This window comes from Lutjanus erythropterus, chromosome 13 (assembly GCF_056507025.1).
Source record: "Lutjanus erythropterus isolate fLutEry1 chromosome 13, fLutEry1.hap2, whole genome shotgun sequence".
Lineage (NCBI taxonomy): Eukaryota > Metazoa > Chordata > Actinopteri > Lutjaniformes > Lutjanidae > Lutjanus > Lutjanus erythropterus.
The window spans coordinates 36835173-36856400 of NC_139329.1; the positions used below are offsets into that span (position 1 = coordinate 36835173).

General features: G+C 40.0%; 3 protein-coding genes across 4 annotated transcripts in view; 1 reads left to right on the plus strand and 2 right to left on the minus strand.

The window, feature by feature from the left end:
• Nucleotides 1-21228, plus strand: part of LOC146317038 (neuronal acetylcholine receptor subunit alpha-7-like) — an 87383-nt gene that overhangs the window by 34166 nt on the left and 31989 nt on the right. For both annotated transcript variants that reach the window (XM_084733937.1, XM_084733938.1), the window contains 3 exons: nt 3618-3812; nt 7349-7435; nt 8448-8557. In XM_084733937.1, the coding sequence (XP_084590063.1) occupies nt 3618-3812; nt 7349-7435; nt 8448-8557 (392 nt within the window). The remainder of the gene's footprint in view (nt 1-3617; nt 3813-7348; nt 7436-8447; nt 8558-21228) is intronic.
• Nucleotides 9976-12530, minus strand: LOC146317039 (E3 ubiquitin-protein ligase TRIM21-like). The gene has a single exon (XM_084733939.1). It carries the CDS (start codon nt 12519-12521, stop codon nt 10875-10877), a length of 1647 nt encoding a protein of 548 aa, XP_084590065.1. The 5' UTR covers nt 12522-12530; the 3' UTR covers nt 9976-10874.
• Nucleotides 16200-20631, minus strand: LOC146317040 (E3 ubiquitin-protein ligase TRIM21-like). Its single transcript, XM_084733931.1, has 2 exons — nt 20505-20631; nt 16200-18156 (listed from the first exon to the last, which is right to left on the minus strand). The coding sequence occupies exon 2, from the start codon at nt 18145-18147 to the stop codon at nt 16498-16500; it is 1650 nt and encodes a 549-aa protein (XP_084590057.1). The 5' UTR covers nt 18148-18156; nt 20505-20631; the 3' UTR covers nt 16200-16497.

Sequence of the window (21228 nt, forward strand, 5' to 3'; positions counted from 1 at the left end):
CCAGGAGGGCTCCTACTCTCTGACAACCTGCCACAGTGCGTGTGGTTTCCCACTGCTTCTAGTCTTTATGCTAAGCTAAGCTAGCCATGGCCTTGTACTTAACACACAGACATGACATCGATAACAGTTTTGTCACTTCATTTCATCCTCATAAAAGGTGTATTAAGTGCGTTTCACAAACTGTTAGTATTCCTTTAAACAGCATCATATCTGCAGCACATAATTGGCATTTACAGATCTTAAAGTGGCTGCGTAGAGCCGACACACAGTTCAGTCGCAGAGTCAGAGCTGCTGTTGGAGACTAATGATGAGTGCGGGATCGTCCTCGGTCTCAGGGGAGCTGGGGCTGCTCTGTTTGTAGCGGCTGATGAAAGGGAGTATGAAATGGAGAGAGGAGATAGCAGAGAATGAAAGCGAGCCTCCTCCAGAGACGCCGTTCAGCCAATGGGCCGTTCAGAGGGAACTTAATTGAAAATCTCAGCAGCATGTTTCCCATTTACCCCTCCGCCCCTCCCCTCCGTCACCTATAGCGGAGATTAAAACCAATGTAGTGAGCGATGTAGCGACGTACGGGCAAATGAAAGGCAGCGAGGCGTGCTGCACTCCTCTGCAGGAGGATGAAGTGGAAGCGGGGAGTTTTTATCTGCCACTTCTTCCACTAATTCATTGGTAAAATAACCAGAACAAACGGGTTAAGGAGAGGGCTCACTAAAAAAAACACACTGAACACCAGAGGTTTAAGTTTAAGTGGTTTAAGCTGCACAGAGCCTCTACTGGTTATTAGGCTCTTCAGTTTTTGGTCACCACTTCACTTTTCTTTGCCTGAAGAAAAAAGTTCAGCATGTGTTTTTATTTGGATCAGTTTTTTTTTCACTCGCTGCTGACACCTCGGTCGAAGTTGTTGGTTGTGTGTATATATATATATATATGTATACACAGACAGTCGCCATCTTTAATACCTATAATTCATCATACATCAACCACCTGTCTGTCTGTCTGTTTGAAACCTGCAGCCTGTCAGTCAGTCACCAGGGCAGCGCTGCTGTTTGTGTCGTAGAGGAAACACACAGGATGTCACTCCTGTCATGTTGTTGTCGTCATACAGTACATAAACATCTGTACTTCCTACTCCTTACACTTTCAGAACAGGCTTATTACATTAGTTTTAATGCATTTTGAATTATTAATTATTGAGACTGATTATTGATTATGAGGAAAGATGATTCCTTGGTGTATCCATCAGTGCTCACACACAGGCAAGACAAAAACAAGACAAAAAATGTAACAAAATTAAAAATGATGTAACAAGAAAGAAGAAAGATGCCTAACAAACAAAAAAGACTTAAGATGAAAAAATGACAGAACAAGACAAATAACACGTCATAAAACATAAATTAGTCCATGGTCTAGGTGAATACTCTTCTCTGATTGGCCGGCAGCTGACTGTTAAATGCCAGTGTAGTTTGGCTCAAGTTTAATCACTCTTCAAAATTCATCTGCTGCCCAACTTGTAACCATAGCAACATTAAAGAGCACAGCCGTCAGAGCTTAACTTTTGTCTCTGTTTCTCAGCTGAGCTATATGTAATGAACAAAACATGCCACAACAAGAACAATATGTAACAAAACAATAAATGGCGTACATGTGCATTAAAACTGTTTAATGCAAACGCAGTTCGGCTGAAGTTGAATCACTTAGAGCAACATGAAAAAGTCCAGCTGTAAAGTGTGCAAACTTCTGTAAGTTACACAAGTTAAAAAAAAGTCAGAATAAACTATTGCCTTCACACGGGACATTTCGTCACATGACTTTAACAGCACGTCATAACATAACGCTGGAGGGAACCTCGTTTATAGTTTAAAGCACAGGAGCTTTGACCAAGCAGGAGTTTTCACCGCATGAACTTTTCTGTAGCACAGACTCACTGCTGGTTGTCCTCGAGGAACAGCTGTCGACACTTGTGATTTTTATGTCCGAGAGTTTATGTCTTGTTATGGTTCCAAGCAGCATCGCTCGCTGTGAACCCCTGTTGTTTTAGTTCTGATTATTCTTTCTTTCTTTTCTTTCTTCCATCCTTCTTATTTTTCTCTGCTAAAACTGCTTGTGCAAAAACTTGAGAGTTTGCTGATAGATTGCAAATTTCAACCACGACAAAAATGACTCTCACTGACTGCAAAATGGTGCTACAGTGATCAGGTTTCCGTTTTCTCAGTTATCTTGAGAACGGCTTAGCCTAAATGTCACAAATGTTATGACCTTTTCTCAATTTTATCAAAATCTTATTTTTGTAAAGTCAAATTTAACCAAAATATTTGACAAAACACTTGAGAAAAGCAACTCTAGAATTTTAAATGTGATTTTCACCACCTGCTTTGACCCTGTTAAAACCTGCCTGCCTGTCTTGTCTGTGATCGTCTGATTGTACTCGGCAGTATTAGAGAGGTGAGGGGTCAAAGGTCACAGACACCAGACGACAGATGGAACCCTGTGAGGAATAAAAACAGATGATGGAACTGGGAGAGAACGTAAAAAAAGGCTTTTTATTGCTACTTGTGGTTATTATCCTGTCACGATGTGTGCTTATTTGGATCCGTTATGTTTTGGATTTTTTTTATTAATCGATCACATACTCCTCATTATGGCAACAGATGATTATTTTGGTAATAAACCCTTAGCGGGCCTCATTACTGCCAGCGGCTTCACTCCTCCCTGCAGCAGCAACAGAGGAGGATTTGACTTCCTGTGAAATGTTTAAATGCCTCTCCTGTGGAGGGATAAATTACCTTTCTGAGCCATTTGAGATGAAATGGCCTCGTTCCTGCAGGTCGGGGCAGCTAATGCGACTGGAGTGAGAAAAATCCTCCAAACCTCCACGTTCAGCCTTATTTGTCATCAGTTTCCAGCAAACAAGTGTCAGTGTTCTGATGTTTTATTTCTATTTTCAGTTTGTTGTGAGCCTGGTCACACAGTGTCTTAATTTAATAGAAAACAGCTTTTTTCTCCTGCAGGTTTTACGTTGGTAACAGGCTTTTCTCCAAAACTCTCTAACAGCTGCGGCTCAAAGCCTCGTTAAAGACGAAGAAAGCTGAACATCAGTCAGGTCTTCTGATCTCTGCACTGCTTCTAATCTGCTGCAGAACTTATTTTAGAAATAGTTTAAAACACGTCTCTGATCTTCTGGTACAGTATGAATCCTCCAGAGCTCTGAGGTCAGCAGACGCCGCAGCGTCAAATACAAGAGCTGAGAGGCTGATTTTAGTCTCTATACTGCACATATCAATTATTCTATTGTGTCTTTTATTCAGAAAGGTCAGTGTAGTTCGCAGCCCATGATTTGCCATTTCAAAATGAGAAAACAAAAATGAGGAAAGCTGGGACATGAACCAAACCGTTTATTGATTCCCAAAATTTGAGAATGACCCATTTCTTGTTTTTTGTTTTGATAATAAGAAACAGAATATTAAAAAAAGCAGAAAAACATCCCATTCTTTGTTGTGAAAGTTTACTTGGTGTTCAACAGATTTTTAATAAAAAACGGGAATCGGGAGCTAGAATACTGAATACTAGAATGCTGTGTCAGAAGTTAACATGAGCCGTCGTTGGTGTTCTGTGTGCAGAGGTTCCCGGACGGAGGAACGAGCGTTTCTACGACTGCTGTAAGGAGCCGTACCCCGATGTGACCTTCACCGTGGTGATGAGGAGGAGGACGCTCTACTACGGACTCAACCTTCTCATCCCCTGCGTCCTCATCTCCACCCTCGCGCTCCTCGTCTTCCTGCTGCCAGCCGACTCCGGAGAGAAGATCTCCCTGGGTGAGGACTCGGCTGCGTGTGTGTGTTTATCGATGCTGACTGGCGCTCACCATGCTAACTGTATTACATTACTAATGCATTGTAAACAGCTGCCAGGCCTTCACAGAGCCAATCAACTGTGTTCACACTAAAGCTGATTTTTAAAAGTTTTCCATCCAAAGTAGAAAAAATAGTTTCCACAAAAAAATAAGACTTGATCATGTGAATGTATCACTACCAGCCTCTGATAAGGAGTCTTCACACCCTTAAACCAGTGGTTCTGCTATGTTATCTAAACTATTTTGAATATAGAAGCTTTACCTCCACACCACAAGTTAATTATCTCCAGAAAACAAGCCTGCTTTCTCATTATAACAGGTTAATTCACACTGTTACCAAAGAAAAGAGCCAAAAAAATACATTGAATTCAAAACCAGGGCCAAGTTGGGCTGAGCGATTAAAAAAATATAGATCTAATTGCGATTATTTTGACTGATACTGCAATTGTGTTATGATTTGTGATATTAGAGGTAATGATAATTTTTACATCATTATTCTTATTTAGACTGAATCTGCAAAATGAAATTATGTTTATAGAATCTGATGTGTAGGACGAGACGTCTCTGCCTCACAACATTCATTAATTTAAAAGTTTTTTGACACACATTTCACCTTTAACGAATATTGCACCTCCTGCAATTTGAAAATTGCAGAAAGCCATATTGCGATTTTGATAAAATTCCGAGTTATTGTGCAGCCCTATCAAAGAGCCAAAAACAGAAAGAATTCTAATGGGAATAAAATAGTTTCAGTAGATTCTACTGCAGAAAGAAAGACGTTCTTACATGAAGCTGCTCCAAAGAAGATCTGTGGATTATCTTGAGAAATCAGGTCATGATTTTTGCAAACAGACACTGCTGTAGAGTTTTTCAAAAGAATTTTTTAGTGCTCAGAGCTCCACAAGCTGAACGCCATTTAGTCCCATTATATTTGAGAGAAGGCAGACATCTTTATGTCTGATATCTCAGAAACAGAGACTGAACTGTCCCTTTATATGATGAGGACTGATCTGAATGTTATTTCTATCAGGAAGACACAATGTAATTTTGGCCTGTTTTCAACGTTGGTTCAGTCTGATGCAACAATTTTCTGACATTTTCAGTTGCTATAGTTGTCAAGACGTCTTTGATTCATGCCGACACGCCTCTCCTGATCTCTGACAAACATTAATTAATTAGTGATAAGAGGAAACAACCTGTTGTTTTCTTGTGATTATGAAATAATAAACTTGTGATTTGTGTATGTGTTCATGCAGCTTTGAAGTAACTCTTTTCCAAACAGAGTTTGGGTCTGTCAGACAGCTGCAGGATGTATTTCAGCCCTCAGATGAGTGATGTCTCTGAGTCGATACTCATCAGCTATAAAACATCCTGAAACAGGAAGTTAAAGCTGTCGGGAGGCTTCAGGTCCGACGTCTTTCACTGGAAGATAAATTTAAACAGTCAGTCAAACCTGGATATCAGCATCAGTCTTCAGCTGAGTGAACCAGCGGCCGCAGATTAAACACTTTACTCTTCATTTATGTAAAAAAACAGACCAGCAAATAATAAATACACTGTGTCAGAACATTTATTTGAAATATGTTAAAAGAAAATGATGATAATAAATCAACAACCCACAGGAGAAAACTAAACAATAGTGAGTCTATAAACAGGTTTTATGACACACTTTGGAAGATGATACTCTATTAGTTTCCCTTTGTGAGTGTGTGTGTGTGTGTTTGTGTGTGTGTGTGTGTGTGTGTGTGAGTTAATGAGCTTTTGTTGTTTTTATTGATCAGCTCCTTTTATTAGGAGGTTTTAGGAGGCAGAGACCGTGGTGTGTAAATCTGGCCTTTGACCTTTCTTCCCCCCTGACAGATGCTCGTAATGTTTGTGATCACTGAATTAAACATTTTTTTTGTGCTGGTGGAAACTTCACCGGAGATTCACTCAGACAAACCAACTTGCCAACAGTCTGCAAGGCAGAGACAGAGATGCCTGAAGCCCACATTCCCCTGGTTGGAAGGAGAAACAAATCTACTTTTAAACATTATGAAAAACTTGGATATCATTCTTTTTTTTTATTAAGCAGGCAGAGATCATGTTTGCAGGTGTACATCAGCAAATAAACTCTGTCTGTCACATTACATAAGGTACACCAAGGTACTGTTAAAGAGGGAAACAATATGTTGGAAAATAATACAAATTAATGAAAAGTACTTTTCCCCTCTGCACTTCTGATTAGTTGTTAACCCCTACCTTCCCCTCCCCATGGGTCTCACAAAATCCCATAATGCATTCATGATATTTCATCTCCATTTCAGTTTTTGTGCAAATTTATGCCTTTATGTTAAGTGCCCTCTCATGGTTGTGGTGATTTTTGAGGAACCTTGAATGGGCTGCACCTTATTGAAATCGTAATAAGACCAAGTGTAATATCCAAACCACAGGAGCAGAATCAAATCACAGTTTTTCGAAAAAGAGAGAGAGAAAACATCATTGTAAGGAATCCCTGTAGCGCTGAATAGATGTCCTGCCTTGTGTATTGCAATTGCAATTTTGGTCAAAATAATAGCAATATGATTTTTTTTTATACCTATATATACCCTATACCTACTGATGACTCCTCTTGGTTGGGGCTGAAGTGCTAACCACTGTGCCGCCCATAAGTAATTGAGTAGTTACATGTAATTAAATTACAAAATAAATGTAATTGTAAAAAGTTATGTTAGTTACGTGCCTGGCAATCTACAGCAAGCATGAATCCAGCATCCTAGGACTTAACCCTGGGACACACTCTTTGATATGTTAAAGGAGCGAGGTGATGTCATGAGCCTGTTCACACTGCATTAATAATATTCCTCATGATGAGATGTTAAAGAAATAAATTGTTGTTTTGGTATAAATACTGAAAGTCACAGAGTCAAAAACTTTTTAATGCCAGTCAAGTCCTACATCCACCTCTCAAATAGCTGTTTTTTCATGTTGTTTGGTTTTTGTTTTTCCCAAAGTTTACACTGAAACTGTTTTGTGGAGACTGTTCAGCAGTCACTGGTGCATGAAATCTCCTCCTCTCTCTCCAACTTTCACAGGATCTGGCAACACACCACACAACACAGATTCATATCATCGTGTTCAGTCCAGGGATTCATCCCTCCATCATAGAATAAACAGCCTTTTATCTTTTACCTTTTCTACCTTCTCCAGTTTGCTCCGATCCACAGCTCAGCAGATGTTCAGTCGCTGCTGCCAAAGAGCTGAGAACATGCAGCTCATACATGAAGAGCCAGAGGACTGTGTGTCCTTACAGCCGTGCTTCGCTGAATAAATGTTTTACTTCTTAAAAACTTTATAGAAAGTACACAGTGTCATATGATAACAGCAGTTTGTGTTATTCTTGCATAATTAACATGATTATTGTTCACTTGAAATGAACCTCTGTACAGCGTGATAAACTCTCAGCTGCAGATTTTAATGTTAAAATGTTTCTCGCGCTCTCTCTCTCTCTCTCTGCAGGCATCACAGTGCTGCTCTCTCTGACCGTCTTCATGCTGCTGGTGGCTGAGATCATGCCGGCGACGTCTGACTCTGTTCCTCTCATAGGTGAGGAGATCTTCACATAGAGCTTTCTCACCTTTCATCATTCATTTTCATTTTCACTCTCTTCATTGTACCTGTGCTTATTATCCTGCTATCACACTTGAGCTCATAACTACCGGATGAATGGTGTATTATGTACACAGTACGTGTGTGATCGAGACTACACAGCAGGTTCATACTGTTTTCAGTGATCTGATATTTTATGTATTATATTGAAGTACTTTGATAATATTAGGTTTTTGAATTAATTAATTTAATTTTAAAAATTAATGACTTGCCTCCACATACCACTAGAGGGAGCTATGACATGCCATGAATCTAGGACATAAAGAATAGGGATATATATTGAATGCTGAATATTGCAATATCCCAATTTAGTTTATCATACCAACTGTGATGATAGCTACTGTAATATTACATTATCCAATTTATTTTATTATTTTATGAAGGACTGCCTCTGACTGTTGCATTGTTTTTGTTTTGTAATTGTACATAATAATTCAAGCATTCATTGTCAAAGACAGATCATGCAGATATTTTGCACGTGCTTATGTCATGGCTGGCTACTTCTATTTTATAAAAGAAAGCAAGCACTTTAAATTGAAAGAGAAAAATGCTCTATAGATCAGATTTATTGTTTAATAAGGAGCACTTTTTCATCTTCATTTTTCTTTGTTTAATATTGTGATAAATATTGTACTGTGGGGTTTGAGGAGGAGGATGTGGGCTGATGCAGAATCAAAGTGGCATCTCTCTCTGGCTCACTATCCCAGGTCTACGCCGGGTTAGCTTAGCTCTCATCCTGGCTCTCTTCCATGATCGTGGTCCGGCTGGTCTGGCTTCTTTTCCCACGTTAATAAGTGTAGTTATGTCATCCATCATGCATATATACCTACCGTATTTCACCATCAGACCAATGTTTGTTGAGATGTAAGCTAGCTTTAGCCTCAATCTGTTAGCATTAACGTTATACCGAGCAGTAAATATAGACTGACCCTTGACCTCTGTGTTTCAGCTCAGTACTTTGCGACCACCATGGTGATCGTGGGACTGTCAGTCATCGCCACAGTTCTGGTTCTGCAGTATCATCACCACGACCCCGACGGAGGACACATGCCGCGATGGGTGAGTCGCTCCTCCTCTTCATCCTCCTCCTCCTGTCCTCCTCACTACTCTGAGTCTGCTGCTGCTACAGTGTGTGTTCAGATTTCTACGAAGAGTAGAACATCTTGTCTACGTTCTGCAGAGTCAGCTTTAACGAGCTTTTGGTCCCTAATGAGCTTCACTTGAAAAGCTGATCCTATTTATGTATTTTACAGCAACCAGGAGCTTCAAGAGTTTAAAGTGCTTTAGACATCTACTTTTTTCAGACACACACACACACACACACACACACACACACACACACACTCCTGTGGGAATCTGAACAAGTGAAATTCCATTATGGTGGAATTTATTTTGAAGGTCAGAGCTTGTACCTCCGCTGTGCGTGTGTTGGGGTCAGCTGAGGGGGGGGGGGGTTGACGGCCCTGCTCTGACGTGTGTCATGACTGTGAATGCTCCCGCTGAGGAAGAGGAGGGATGTGTCTGTTGAGCCGTGAAGGTGAAGCTGCGAGGCTGAAAGGACAAATCTGTCTCGTTTAGCCTCCCAGCAGCTGCAGCGAGTCTCCAGCTGCTGTTGTAGAAAATGTTTCAGCGATCTGCAGCATCAACAGAAAACATCTGAACGTCTCGATTGTCCCTAACAGTCACGTCTTTTTTCTGTCACGTTCTTCTTCTTGTGATTCTCTCTGCACTGCAGTCCTGTCTGTCTCTGTCCAACAGTCACATCTCAGCGTGGATTTAATCTGACAGTTCACATATTGAACTGTTGACCTTTAAGCTAAAGGTTGATTCTCTCCCCTTAAGCCACAACTCCTCATTGAAGCCACCATTAAAAGGAATATAATGTAGCAAAGTTTATGTTTGACAAAGTTCATAAGGAAGTGATGCATTTTTATCAATACACTCTAATTTCTTTAATTTCATACATTTTTGTACATGGCACAACAAAAGTATCTTATGACAGCAAACTATATTAAGAAAGTAGAAATCTAGTGTAGACTGGGAGACTGGAGGAGCATTTGAACAACCTGACCAAGTCTTATTTTAATGCCCAAGGGGATTTCATATTTGTTCTCAGGCGGCATGTGTGAGTGATTTAAGAGAATTTGTGACATGTTCTTTTTAATGCAAACTAAAGTCACAAATGGTCCAGACACTTCACATGACTTATGTATAAAAATATTTATTATATATAATATACATAATATATCAGGTCACCTGATTCACCTGTTTGACTTGAGAATCATAACACCTCAATCTAGAGTGGACTGATGACAGCTCAACCTGCCAGGAACTAAAATGGGCATCATGTGCGACAGTTGATGGTTTTATGTTGTGTAGTGAATCATAATGGACAACAACAACACTGCATTTGAGTGTGCCAGCATTTTGTTGTGTATTATATGTATAATAAATATCGGACGGAGCCTTGAGTTTAACATTATGGCCATCGCCATCTTGACTATATCTGGATGTGAGGGTGGAACTGGGGAGAATATGAACTAATCTGAGGACCCGAGGACACATGACATACCCTGCTTTATGGTCTATTTTGCTCTAAATTGGAACATAGTTTACTAAACGAACATCATCACACTGTAGACACCAAGACTTCAAACTAGTAATTAAGACCATAAACTGAGGTCATAAATCAAGTGAGATGTAGACTTATTTTCTCATGAGCTTACAGAGAGTCAGACTTCTTTTTTTCAACCATTGGATTCACCCCCTGCTGGTCATGAGAGGGAATGCAGGTTTAAAGCACTTCTACACTGGCTTCACTTTTCAGGTCCTGGGGCTTCGTCCACCATTTATACAGTCTGTGTCCACAACATAGTCTGAGATATTCAGCAGGTGCACACATCACTTCAGCCAGTATCATATACACTATTTAGAAGCTGTGTTTGTTTACATTCTCAGATTCCTGGACGTTGGTCTCTAACCCCTCCTTCCTAATGACATAAAAATAATAATAATAAAAAACATTATTTTCCTTTTGTCTTCTCAATAAACTTTTATTAATTTGTGTCAGCATGCAACACTTTTTATGTATACAATTATTAGACAATAAAATTTTGGATTTTGGTACCCAGACATTTAAGGAACGTTAAGGAATGTTTCCTATTCTTCTTATATGATTCAACAGTTCTGAAGCCAGGTAATGCAGTTATTAACATAAATTACACTGCATTAGATAACATCAATCAGTGTAGTAAAATGAGTGTGTTGTAGCTGTAAGTAGCAATGTAATACAAAGAAACATTAAGACCAATCATCACCAATAAATTTACATTTATTACATTAAATGATGATGAATCTTTCTGTGGAAACGGTTGTTCTATTCAGTGTGATTGACAGCAGAGATGATCAGAGGGGCAGAGTTTTTACCCGAATTATTAGGACAAGGACAGAAGTATGGGTAGAGTTTCTCAGTGAAGGAGCAGCCAGGAAAGGAGTAGATGAGAGTTGCAGCATCAGCATCATAGAAGGAGACCAGACCCTCCTCATAATCCACAAACACCCCCACCTTCTCAGGCTGAGACTTCAGAGAGAGACGGACTGCAGGGCTAGCAGCAGCTTTGTACTCATTTTCGTTCCTCAAACATATCGTCCAGTAACCATTCTGAGGCTTTGCTATGATTCCTCCCTTCCTGTTGATCGACTCTCTGGCCACTCCTAAATCCCAGCAAGTCTTTCCTTTAACTTGAACCTCATAATAAAATCTTCCTGAAGAGAAACTCTGCTTTGCCAAGACACAAGAACAAGAATCAAATCTCTCTGGATTGTCTGGGAGATTCTTCTTTACATCACCATGTTTAACTTGTTTTCCATCATCAGACAGGATGAGTTTGGGCTGTGCTGTATCAGGATCAAGTGTCACATCCACTGCATACTGCTGGACCCTCTTCAGCTCAGCCTCAACCAGCTTCTTCATCTGTTTACTAAGCGTCTCCTCCAGCTGATTCACAGCTCTCACCACAGTCCTCTCATATAAAGGTGGATGGATGCTGACTCCTGTCCAGTCCTTGGTGGGTGGAGCAGCAGTGTTCAGGGATGGGAAGTTCTGGAGGAGGTGGAGGTGGTCTTCAGAGTGTGAGAGCTGCTCCAGCTCAGTGCTTCTCTTCTTCAGCTCAGAGATTTCCTGTTCCAGCTCTTTGATAAAGTCTTCAGCCTGTTTCTCTGTCTTTCTCTGCTCCTCTTTGATCGTGTCGATGAACTCGGTCTGACTTCTCTCAACAGACTCCTTCAGAGCGGTGAAGACCTGAACTCCATCTGCTGTCTCTCTGTCTGCATCTTCTTTACTGAGCTCTACTGAGTGTTTGATCTCCTGAATCTTCAGTCGTCTCTTCTGGATCATCTTCTGAATTTCAGCCTCTGTCTTCTCCAGCTCTGCCTTCTTTCCTTCATATTCTTCTTTCAGAGGAACAACAACATGTGTCTTGTGGTCTAAAACAGTGCAGAGCATGCAGACACACATCTGGTCGGTCTTACAGAACAGCTCCAGCAGTTTATCGTGCTTCATACACATCCTGCCTTCCAGGTTTTCCACAGGGTCAATCAGCTGATGTCTTTTCAGGCCTGACATTGTCAGATGAGGCTCCAGGTGAGTCTCACAGTAGGAGGCTAGACACACAAGGCAGGACTTCTGGGCCTTCAGTTTGGTTCCAGTGCAGACGTCACAGGGAACTTCTCCTGGTTTGGAAACTTGTAGCTCTGATCTGCTGCTGCTGGCTTTCTGTTGAGCTGACTGTCTGAACTGAGCAGCCATCTCAGAGATGAAAGTGTTGACCTGCAGCTCAGGTCTTGTGTTGAAAACCTTTTTACAGTTGGGACACTGACACTGGACATTAATATTCCAGTGTTTAGTGATGCAGGTTTTACAGAAGTTGTGTCCACATGGTGTGCTAACTGGATCAGTGAAGACATCCAGACAGATGGAGCACAGAAACTGATCTTCAGTCAGCAGACAGCTGGCAGCAGACATATCTACACTCTGAGGACAAAAAAGGTGAAAAAACACAAATGCAATTACATTAGATTTTTGTTTCATAATATAACTATGATTAAGGGGAATATAAGCAAAGTCACAAAATTACTGGGAAAAGGGCAGGTGAATGCTATATTTGCCATTTAGGGCTGGTCACTGGCATTCAGACTCAGCACAACTGTTTTGGGTCACAAGCACTCCACACCCCCAGACTCACATAATGTATGTAGACTCTGAGGGAACTTAGTATGGAACTTACCACTATATTGACCTGTAACTTTAAAGAAATGTAATAAAAGGCATTAAGTGTATGGAAGTTATCACTATGCATGTGTGATTCCAGTGAATGATTTCCAGTGAGAAACATGCTGTAGAGAGCTGAATGTTATGATGTCACAGTGAAGTTGACCTTTGTCCTTTTGGATATAAAGTGTCATCACCTTATTATTTTATCTTTTTAGACATTTAGACACAAATTTAGTTACTTCTTAATGTGTTTGCTATAACAAACTCAAGTATTAAAATGTTGGAGCATCAAAATTACAGAAAAAAAGGTTGCAAAAGGGTGATTAATTAGCTTAACTAACCACAGTTCAGTCACTGTAGAAAGGTCATTTCCCAGCAGCCCTACTTTGGTCATGTGACACTATTCCCAGTACAGTTACGGCAGTCTATCTCTACCTCCGAAGCAGCCTGCCACATGTCATCTGTCCAATCAGAGCTGTGTGTTTTTTTGTTTTTTTTGCATGTTGTCTTTATAAAGCAGTGTTACTCACCAGTGAATGACAGATACTCTGCTGTTTTGTTGTGAAAAACTTGATGGATTCAGCTGATTTTTTCTTCAGAGGGAAACACAGAGACTTGTGTCGACTGCAGCTCAGCTGTGACTCTGACAAACTTTCACTTTCAATTCAGGACATGTGACACTGAAGCTTCTCCTCTTTCAGTGTGACTCCTCCCCCCCAGTATAGTTCTGAAGGTGGAGCTTTATTGCCTCATTGGGAAATGCCCTTTACAATTACACAAACACTCCAGTGTTCAACTCACTGTTTAGTTGTTGTTGTTTTTTTCACTTTTCTGCTGCTTTACAAACTGTCTACCATTTTTTTCTTTCTCCTTTCCAAAATGACAGATCTGCAAAAACATACTGTATATTTGGTGAGTGGGCTCAAAAAGTCCCTTTATAGACTTCACAACACTCCCACCATCAGTCTAAAGTTGAGCTTAATCTTTGATCTTTAATTTCTGATCCTTTACACCATTTCACTCTCCTTTGGATCAAAATAAATATAGTCTGTTTCAAAATAAAATACTGTCTCTTTAAGAGCAGAAAGTCACTCATGCTTAAGTGTTTCGGGTAGCATTGGATCTGAGGACTTTTTTTTTGTTTTTGTTTTTGTTTTGTTTTTTTAAGAAAATTTAAATGCATCATATTGTTGTCAACCGGAAAACTTGCATCTTCAGTTTTTGGGGGTCATGTCATTGGATGAGATGATGGATTACATGAAGTCCCTCTACTACAGGTGTAGAATATATCTTAAAATATGCTTTTAAAAAAAATATAGAAAAAAAGGCAGCATCAGTTACCTAAAACAAAGTTGATATTTCAGATTACAAGGATTATGCAACAACAGTGATATGAGTTTATTTCCTTATGAATGCAAAATATGAATATGCAAAGTAATGAGTAAATCCAACTGTTGGACAGATGCAGTGGAGTAAAATGTACAATATTTACATATTGACATGGCTTGTGTTGACAGAGCAATGTGATATCTTTTCATGGGGCCCAAAATCCCTGCCGACGCTCATGTGTCTGACTGTATGGTCCATACACTGTACAGTCTATGATCCAACCTAGGAACTAATCCCTCTGCACTTCACTGCTGCTCTGTGTATTGATTGGCTGGGTCCCACAGTTAACCATTTTCATCTTCAACTGTTTATAGTGCAAACTGCGACACATCAGTTTCTTTTAAGGCGCTTGTTTTCAGCCAGAAGGAGCCATGGTTGCTCTGATAGCAGAAAAGTGATGTAAGCCTGCTTTTGCTCCTGTAGTAGAGCTCATTAGCTCAAGTCACATCTGAGAACAGCTGATGGTGTTGTTTTGCTTTTTTTTTTTTTTTTTTTTTTTTTAAGAAATAGAGACAAAATTACTTTTATCTCACATCTAAAAAGGCTCCTCAGAGTTGGAATGCAACACTTTTTTACATGCAATGTTCAGACAATAAAAAGGTTTGAATATTGTGACTAGACATTTAAGAATGTGCAAATGTTTCTTATCTCTTATCTCTCATTGTTTTCTGAACAGCCTTGAAGGCCAGTAATGCAGCTAAAGTAGACACATTAGATGTCACTCAGCGTGGTACAATTGGTGTGGTGTTGTAGCAACTGACAATGTGACACATCAATGAAAAACATTTACAGAAAAAAGGGGAAAAAATGCATTGATAAGAAACTGGCAAAACAATAACATATAACTGAACATCACCAATAAATATACATTTATTACACAACAGTGGCCATTTTCCTCTTACATCACACCCAGGGCAGGAAGCTCATATTCTGCTATCAAAAGGATGATGTTGTGCTCCCGTGTTTCAGGTTGTAAGTCGTGTAAACCTGTGACTAATGTCACTGCTTCCTGATTGGTCTGCAACTGAAAGGACAATGGATAATCGAATTTCAGAGGGATGTGGGGCCATATTTCAAGCTAAAACTACATATTTGACTACATATTACACATTAGCTACTGTAATGCATCTACAACAGCTAACATTAGCATTCTACTAGCTAACATTAGTGACACACAATAGAACAGGAGAGGCATAAAATAACTGAAATAACACAAGAATTAATTTATGCCTTTCCTATTGCAGGCTATCATGTAACACTATCAAACGTTAATGTTTAGTGAGGAAGTAGTTGAATGCTAATGTTAGCTGCTATCTAACAGTAGTTAAATGGCCATCAAATATTTTATTTTAGTTTGAAATATGGCCCCATGTCTCTCTGAAATTTTAACTTCCATTGTATTTTCAGTTGCTGATCTATCAGGAAGCGGTGATATGATAACAGTTTGTCAGATTTCGTAGATTTAAATGACTTGCCATCTGAAACACAGCAGTACAAGAGCATTTCAGCTCGACTGCCAGGAGGAAAATGGCCACCGTATGAATATGGTGAATTGAATTCTTGAAACCCTTTAATATCCCAGTTTGCCACCATGAAATTCAAAGACATTTGAGGGCTGCAGCATTTGAAGTTTTACCCAACATACAGGCATACTCTACCAAGTAGAAATGGACAAACACTGTATTTGATATACCATCCATTAAGTCTAAAGCGTGAGACAAGGTGAGGAAGTGTGGATGATGTGAAGTCAGATGCAGGGTGGTGAATGCAGGTAAAGTCCCCTCAAACTAAGACATAGTGACAAAAAAACTTAGATCTTCAGTTTCTTGGCTGATTGCCCAGATGTCTGCCACAAACATTAACACTGTGACCAACAAAGGTGCTGCCAGAAATTACCCAATAAGCTTGGCTCAAAGGGTTCCCTGTTTTCATGAAAAAATAAAGTCTGACTCAGCAAATATGCTGTGGGTGTAAGGCCTCAATCAGACAGAGTACAGTTTTTAGCACTGAGAGGTTTCGTTTTCCTGTTGGTTTCATTTTGCATGCTGAACTTCAACTCAGAGTGCAAAAGCCCTGTGTTATGTTCTTCAATCAGAAAAACAGGCCTGTCAAGAAAATAGCAGCCTGGAGGCAGGTAGTTTGGATTTTGAAGTTTTTTTTTTCATTTACTTTACTAAGGACAGCTGATTTGGTGGTTGCCTAACAATAAAAAAAAAACATTGCTCTTTCTCTTCTTTCAGCTTCAGCAAAAAAGGCCATGCAGTATGTCTTGGGTTTTGTAACCTGCAAAATGTCTGAATGGCTCTATGACTATTTTGGTCAGAACTGTCCTTACTGTCTACTTAGTGTGACTGACAGGAGAGATGATCAGAGGGGCAGAGTTTTTACCATTATCATTAAGACCAGGACCAAAGAATGGGTGGAGTTTCTCAGTGAAGAAGCAGTGAGTAAAGGAATAAATGAGAGCTGCAGTATCAACGTCAAGAAAGGAGACCAGACCCTCCTCATAATCCACAAACACCCCCACCTTCTCAGGCTTTGACTTTACAGAGAGGAGGACTGCAGGGCCAGCAAACGCTTTGTACTTGTTTTCATTCGTCAAACGTATCGTCCAGTAACCATTCTGAGGAGTCACTGTGATTTCTCCCTTCCTGTTAATCGACTTTCTGACCACTCCTAAAGCCCAGTCAGTCTTCCCTTTAACCTGAACCTCATAGTAAAATTTTCCTGAAGAGAAACTCTGCTTTCCTGATACACAAGTGCAAAGAGAAAATCTCTCTGGATTGTGTGGGAGAGTCTTCCATTGATCACTATGTTTAACTTGTTTTCCATCATCAGACAGGATCAGTTCAGGATGTGCTGTATCAGGATCGAGTGTCACATCCACTGCGTACTGCTGGACCCTCTTCAGCTCAGCCTCACACAGATTCTTCATCTGTTTACTGAGCGTCTCCTCCACCTGATTCACAGCTCTCAGCACAGTCCCCTCATATGAAGGTGGACGGACGCTGACTTCTGTCCAGTCCTTGGTGGGTGAAGCAGCAGTGCTCAGGGATGGGAAGTTTTGGAGGAGGTGGAGGTGGTCTTCAGAGTGTGAGAGCTGCTGGAGCTCAGTGCTTCTCTTCTTCAGCTCAGAGATTTCCTGTTCCAGCTCTTTGATGAAGTCTTCAGCCTGTTTCTGTGTCTTTCTCTGCTTCTCTTTGATTGTGTTGATGAACTCGTTCTGGCTTCTCTCAACAGACTCCTTCAGAGCGGTGAAGACCTGAACTCCACCTGCTGTCTCTCTGTCTGCATCTTCCTTACTGAGTTTCACTGAGTGTTTGATCTCCTGAATTTTCTGTCGTCTTTTCTGGATCATCTGCTGAACTTCAGCGTCTGTCTTCTCCAGCTCGGCCTTCTTTCCTTCATATTCTTCTTTCAGAGAAACAATGTCATGTGTCTTGTGGTCTAAAACAGTGCAGAGCATGCAGACACACATCTGGTCAGTCTTACAGAACAGCTCCAGTAGTTTATCGTGCTTCTTGCACATCCTGCCTTCCAGGTTCTCCACAGGGTCGATCAGCTGATGTCTTTTCAGGCCTGACATTGTCAGATGAGGCTCCAGGTGAGTCTCACAGTAGGAGGCCAGACACACCAGGCAGGACTTCAGGGCCTTCAGTTTGGTTCCAGTGCAGACGTCACAGGGAACTTCTCCTGGTTTGGCAACTTGTTGCTCTGATCTGCTGCTGCTGCTGGCTTTCTGTTGAGCTGACTGTCTGAACTGAGCAGCCATCTCAGAGATGAAAATATTGACTTGCAGCTCAGGTCTTGTGTAGAAAACCTTTTTACAGTTTGGACACTGACACGGGACATTAATATTCCAGTGTTTAGTGATGCAGGTTTTACAGAAGTTGTGTCCACATGGTGTGCTGACTGGATCAGTAAAGACATCCTGACAGATGGAGCACAGAAACTGATCTTCAGTCAGCAGACAGCTGGCAGCAGACATATCTACAATCTGTAAAAAAAAAATATGCAATTACATTCCAGTGTTTGTTTCACAACATCAAACTCTGATTAGTAGTTAATCTGCTGTTATATTGCACTCACCTGAAGACAAATGACCACATTACTGAGAAAATGGTGCAGCACAGATAAGAGTTGTGGTTATTAAATAATTTGCAGCTGAAATCTAGACAGCACTTTGCACAGTCAGGTACTGGACTATATTGGTAGCAGAGTTTGAGTCTTACGGAGTGCAAGTATTTTAAGTAGGTATTTAAAATACAAACTGAGTAACTGTATTCTGTTACATTTCAAAATTGTGCAGTGCAGCTGCCACGCACACAAGAGGAGATAGGACATAGCCAGGACACCACCAGGACTGTGGGAAAGATAAAGAATGTTTGCCATTAACCAAGCTGAACCAAAAACCAAAAAACACTTAACCATAGGTTTGAGATGTTTTATCAGGCCACACATTAAGAATTATGGACAAAGGGACAAAATGTGGATCGCCTCTAACACACATTTCCAAATCCTGTGTCATAGATCCATCCAGGCCAGGCTCTGTTTTGCATACACTTTATACTCATATGATTATGAAGCACAAAATGTCAAGTCAGTTATTTCAAAATACAGAGAAAAAGTTTATTCTGAATTGGACTATAACAGTTAGATTTGTCCATTTACCTTAAAACAAATCAAGGAGGAAAAAAAATGCCCTTCAATGATCAAAATCATGAGTGAACAAATAAATTAACTCCTCATCTATCAAATTCAGGGGCTACATTAATCAGCATTGGTCAAACTGTGTGCAGAACTGAAATACTGTACAGAGCAGGGGTCGTTACCTACATTTATCCAAGGGCCAAGTTTTTTTAAGCAGACATTATAGGGGCAGAACTTTAAAGAATAAATAGAGAAAAGAGTTTTTTCACTGTCATGCTGTTGTTGTTATTGTGCTTGTCACACCAGTAGTTACAGGGTGTTTATTACATGACTTTGTTAAATACTCAATCCTGATTGGTCAATTACCGCATTCTAAAATCTATTATTTCTTTATAGCAGACCATTGCTAGGAAGAGCAGACCGTTGCTATGGACACAGTTTTGATCATAGACTCTGGAGGAACAATAAAAGCATTATAAAATCACCACAGTCATTTTAAAATTAATATTTTGTGTCAGATTACTGACTTTTTTTGGTACATAACCATGTGACAAGCAGGATAATGTACAGTGAGCAGATCATATTGTGAAATAAATCCCTTCAGGATGATTCAAGACCCCTCCGCTTCATGTCGGGGTCCTGCATCATCCTGTTGGGATTTATTTTATAATAACGACCTGCTCACTGTACATTATCCCTTACTGAATACTACAGGTCACAGATGTTGTGGGGGCAGCAAAAACAAACTATTGTGGTGTGAATATAGTTGTCAGGCAACGATTGACCTTGTTATATTGTTCTGTGAGAAACGGCATGAGTCTGTCTGAGCAGCCTGTCACCTCACCTGCAGCTCTACAACATCATTTAGATCTCACAGTATCTACAATTTTTGAAAGTGAAAAAAATTGACCATCATATAGTTTTGCAGGTGCACCTTTAATAATCGATAATGGTAAAGCTAAGATTACTGACAAGGAAACTGTATTTCCTGTGACCACTTCAAAATAAAAGTCATGTCTTGTTTCGACAGTTAAATGTTTTTAATGTGGAACTGCAGCAGTAGGAAATGTTTGGTTTGTATTTGCAGTAACTTAACACACTATTTTTTGACGATCTGTGTCTGTCATCTACCTCAACAGTGGCAATTTCCAACCTTTGCTTAATTGTAAGTCCACCTCTGTCCTAAAAACAAGCGTTCATTCAGGGTGATCCAGAAAAATACACTCAGCAAGACGAGTCTGAAGTATTCCAAAACTAATCCAAACTATTTAGAGTATGATACTTAACTCTTGCAGTCAAATTGAATATGTTACAAATTACATTTCAGGACTTGTATTCAGTAATCTGTAGTGGGATACATTTTTAAAGTAATCCTCCCAACACAGGCTGCCAGTGAAGGAGAACTCTGATGTGCAGGTCAGTGGTGGTATGTGGAAATTCCTGTCTGAGTAGTTGGCACTTTCAGTTTATACCAGAAACATGTCTGTAAATTAGTTTAAACTACAACTGTGGCTGCATTCTGTTTAACCTTAACTAGTTCAGTCACTGTGGCTGACAGCTCCTGCAAAATTTACATGTTTTTTAAATCAAAAATGACATTTCTGTGTCATGTTTTCAGATTTCATATGCTGGTTTTAACCCAGTGACTAAATGTTTACCAAGTGCATTTTGTCTTTGCAGTGCAATGTTACTCACCAGAGTTTGGCAGAGATTCTCCTGTCTGGTTGAAAAAAGACCTGATGGATTCAGCTGAATTTTCCTTTCAGAGAAAAACACAGACTTGTCATGACTGCACCTCTGTTGTCGCACAGAGAAATTTTGTCTTTCAGTTGAGGAAATGTGACGTTGAGTCATCTCGTCTTTCAGTGTGACTCCTCCCTGTCAGTGTAGCTCTGCAGGTGGGGTTTTATTTCTTCATTGGGAAACACTTTAACATAGTTTTTTTTTTCTTCAATAGAAGTACACAGCAGCCAAAACAGAGAATTACAAATAAACAACATATGAAAAGAAGTCAGGACAAGATATTTAAGGACAGACTGTATCTTTTGATCAACAGGCTGCAACACTTCCTTCACAATCCCTCTACAAACCCACAGTCACTCCAGTGTTCAGCTCACTATACAGTCTGTAATTTCACTTTTCTGCTATTTTTACCATCTTTTCTTTATATGACAGATTTTTTTACTGATCACATTATAGGGGAAGAAAAGGAAAGAAAAATTCAGGTAGGTTTTGTGTCTATTGAAGATTCAACAGTTGGGAATAAAAAAGTACTTTTTCACATAACTCTTTAACAAAATTAGAATTGTGTAGTTTACTAAAAACTGCGTTCTTGGAGAGAGCAGTAGGTCTTAATTACTTTCTACTGGTTAGGTGTCTAAAAAACGGGATTCATATTTTTGAGGACAACAAATGAGAT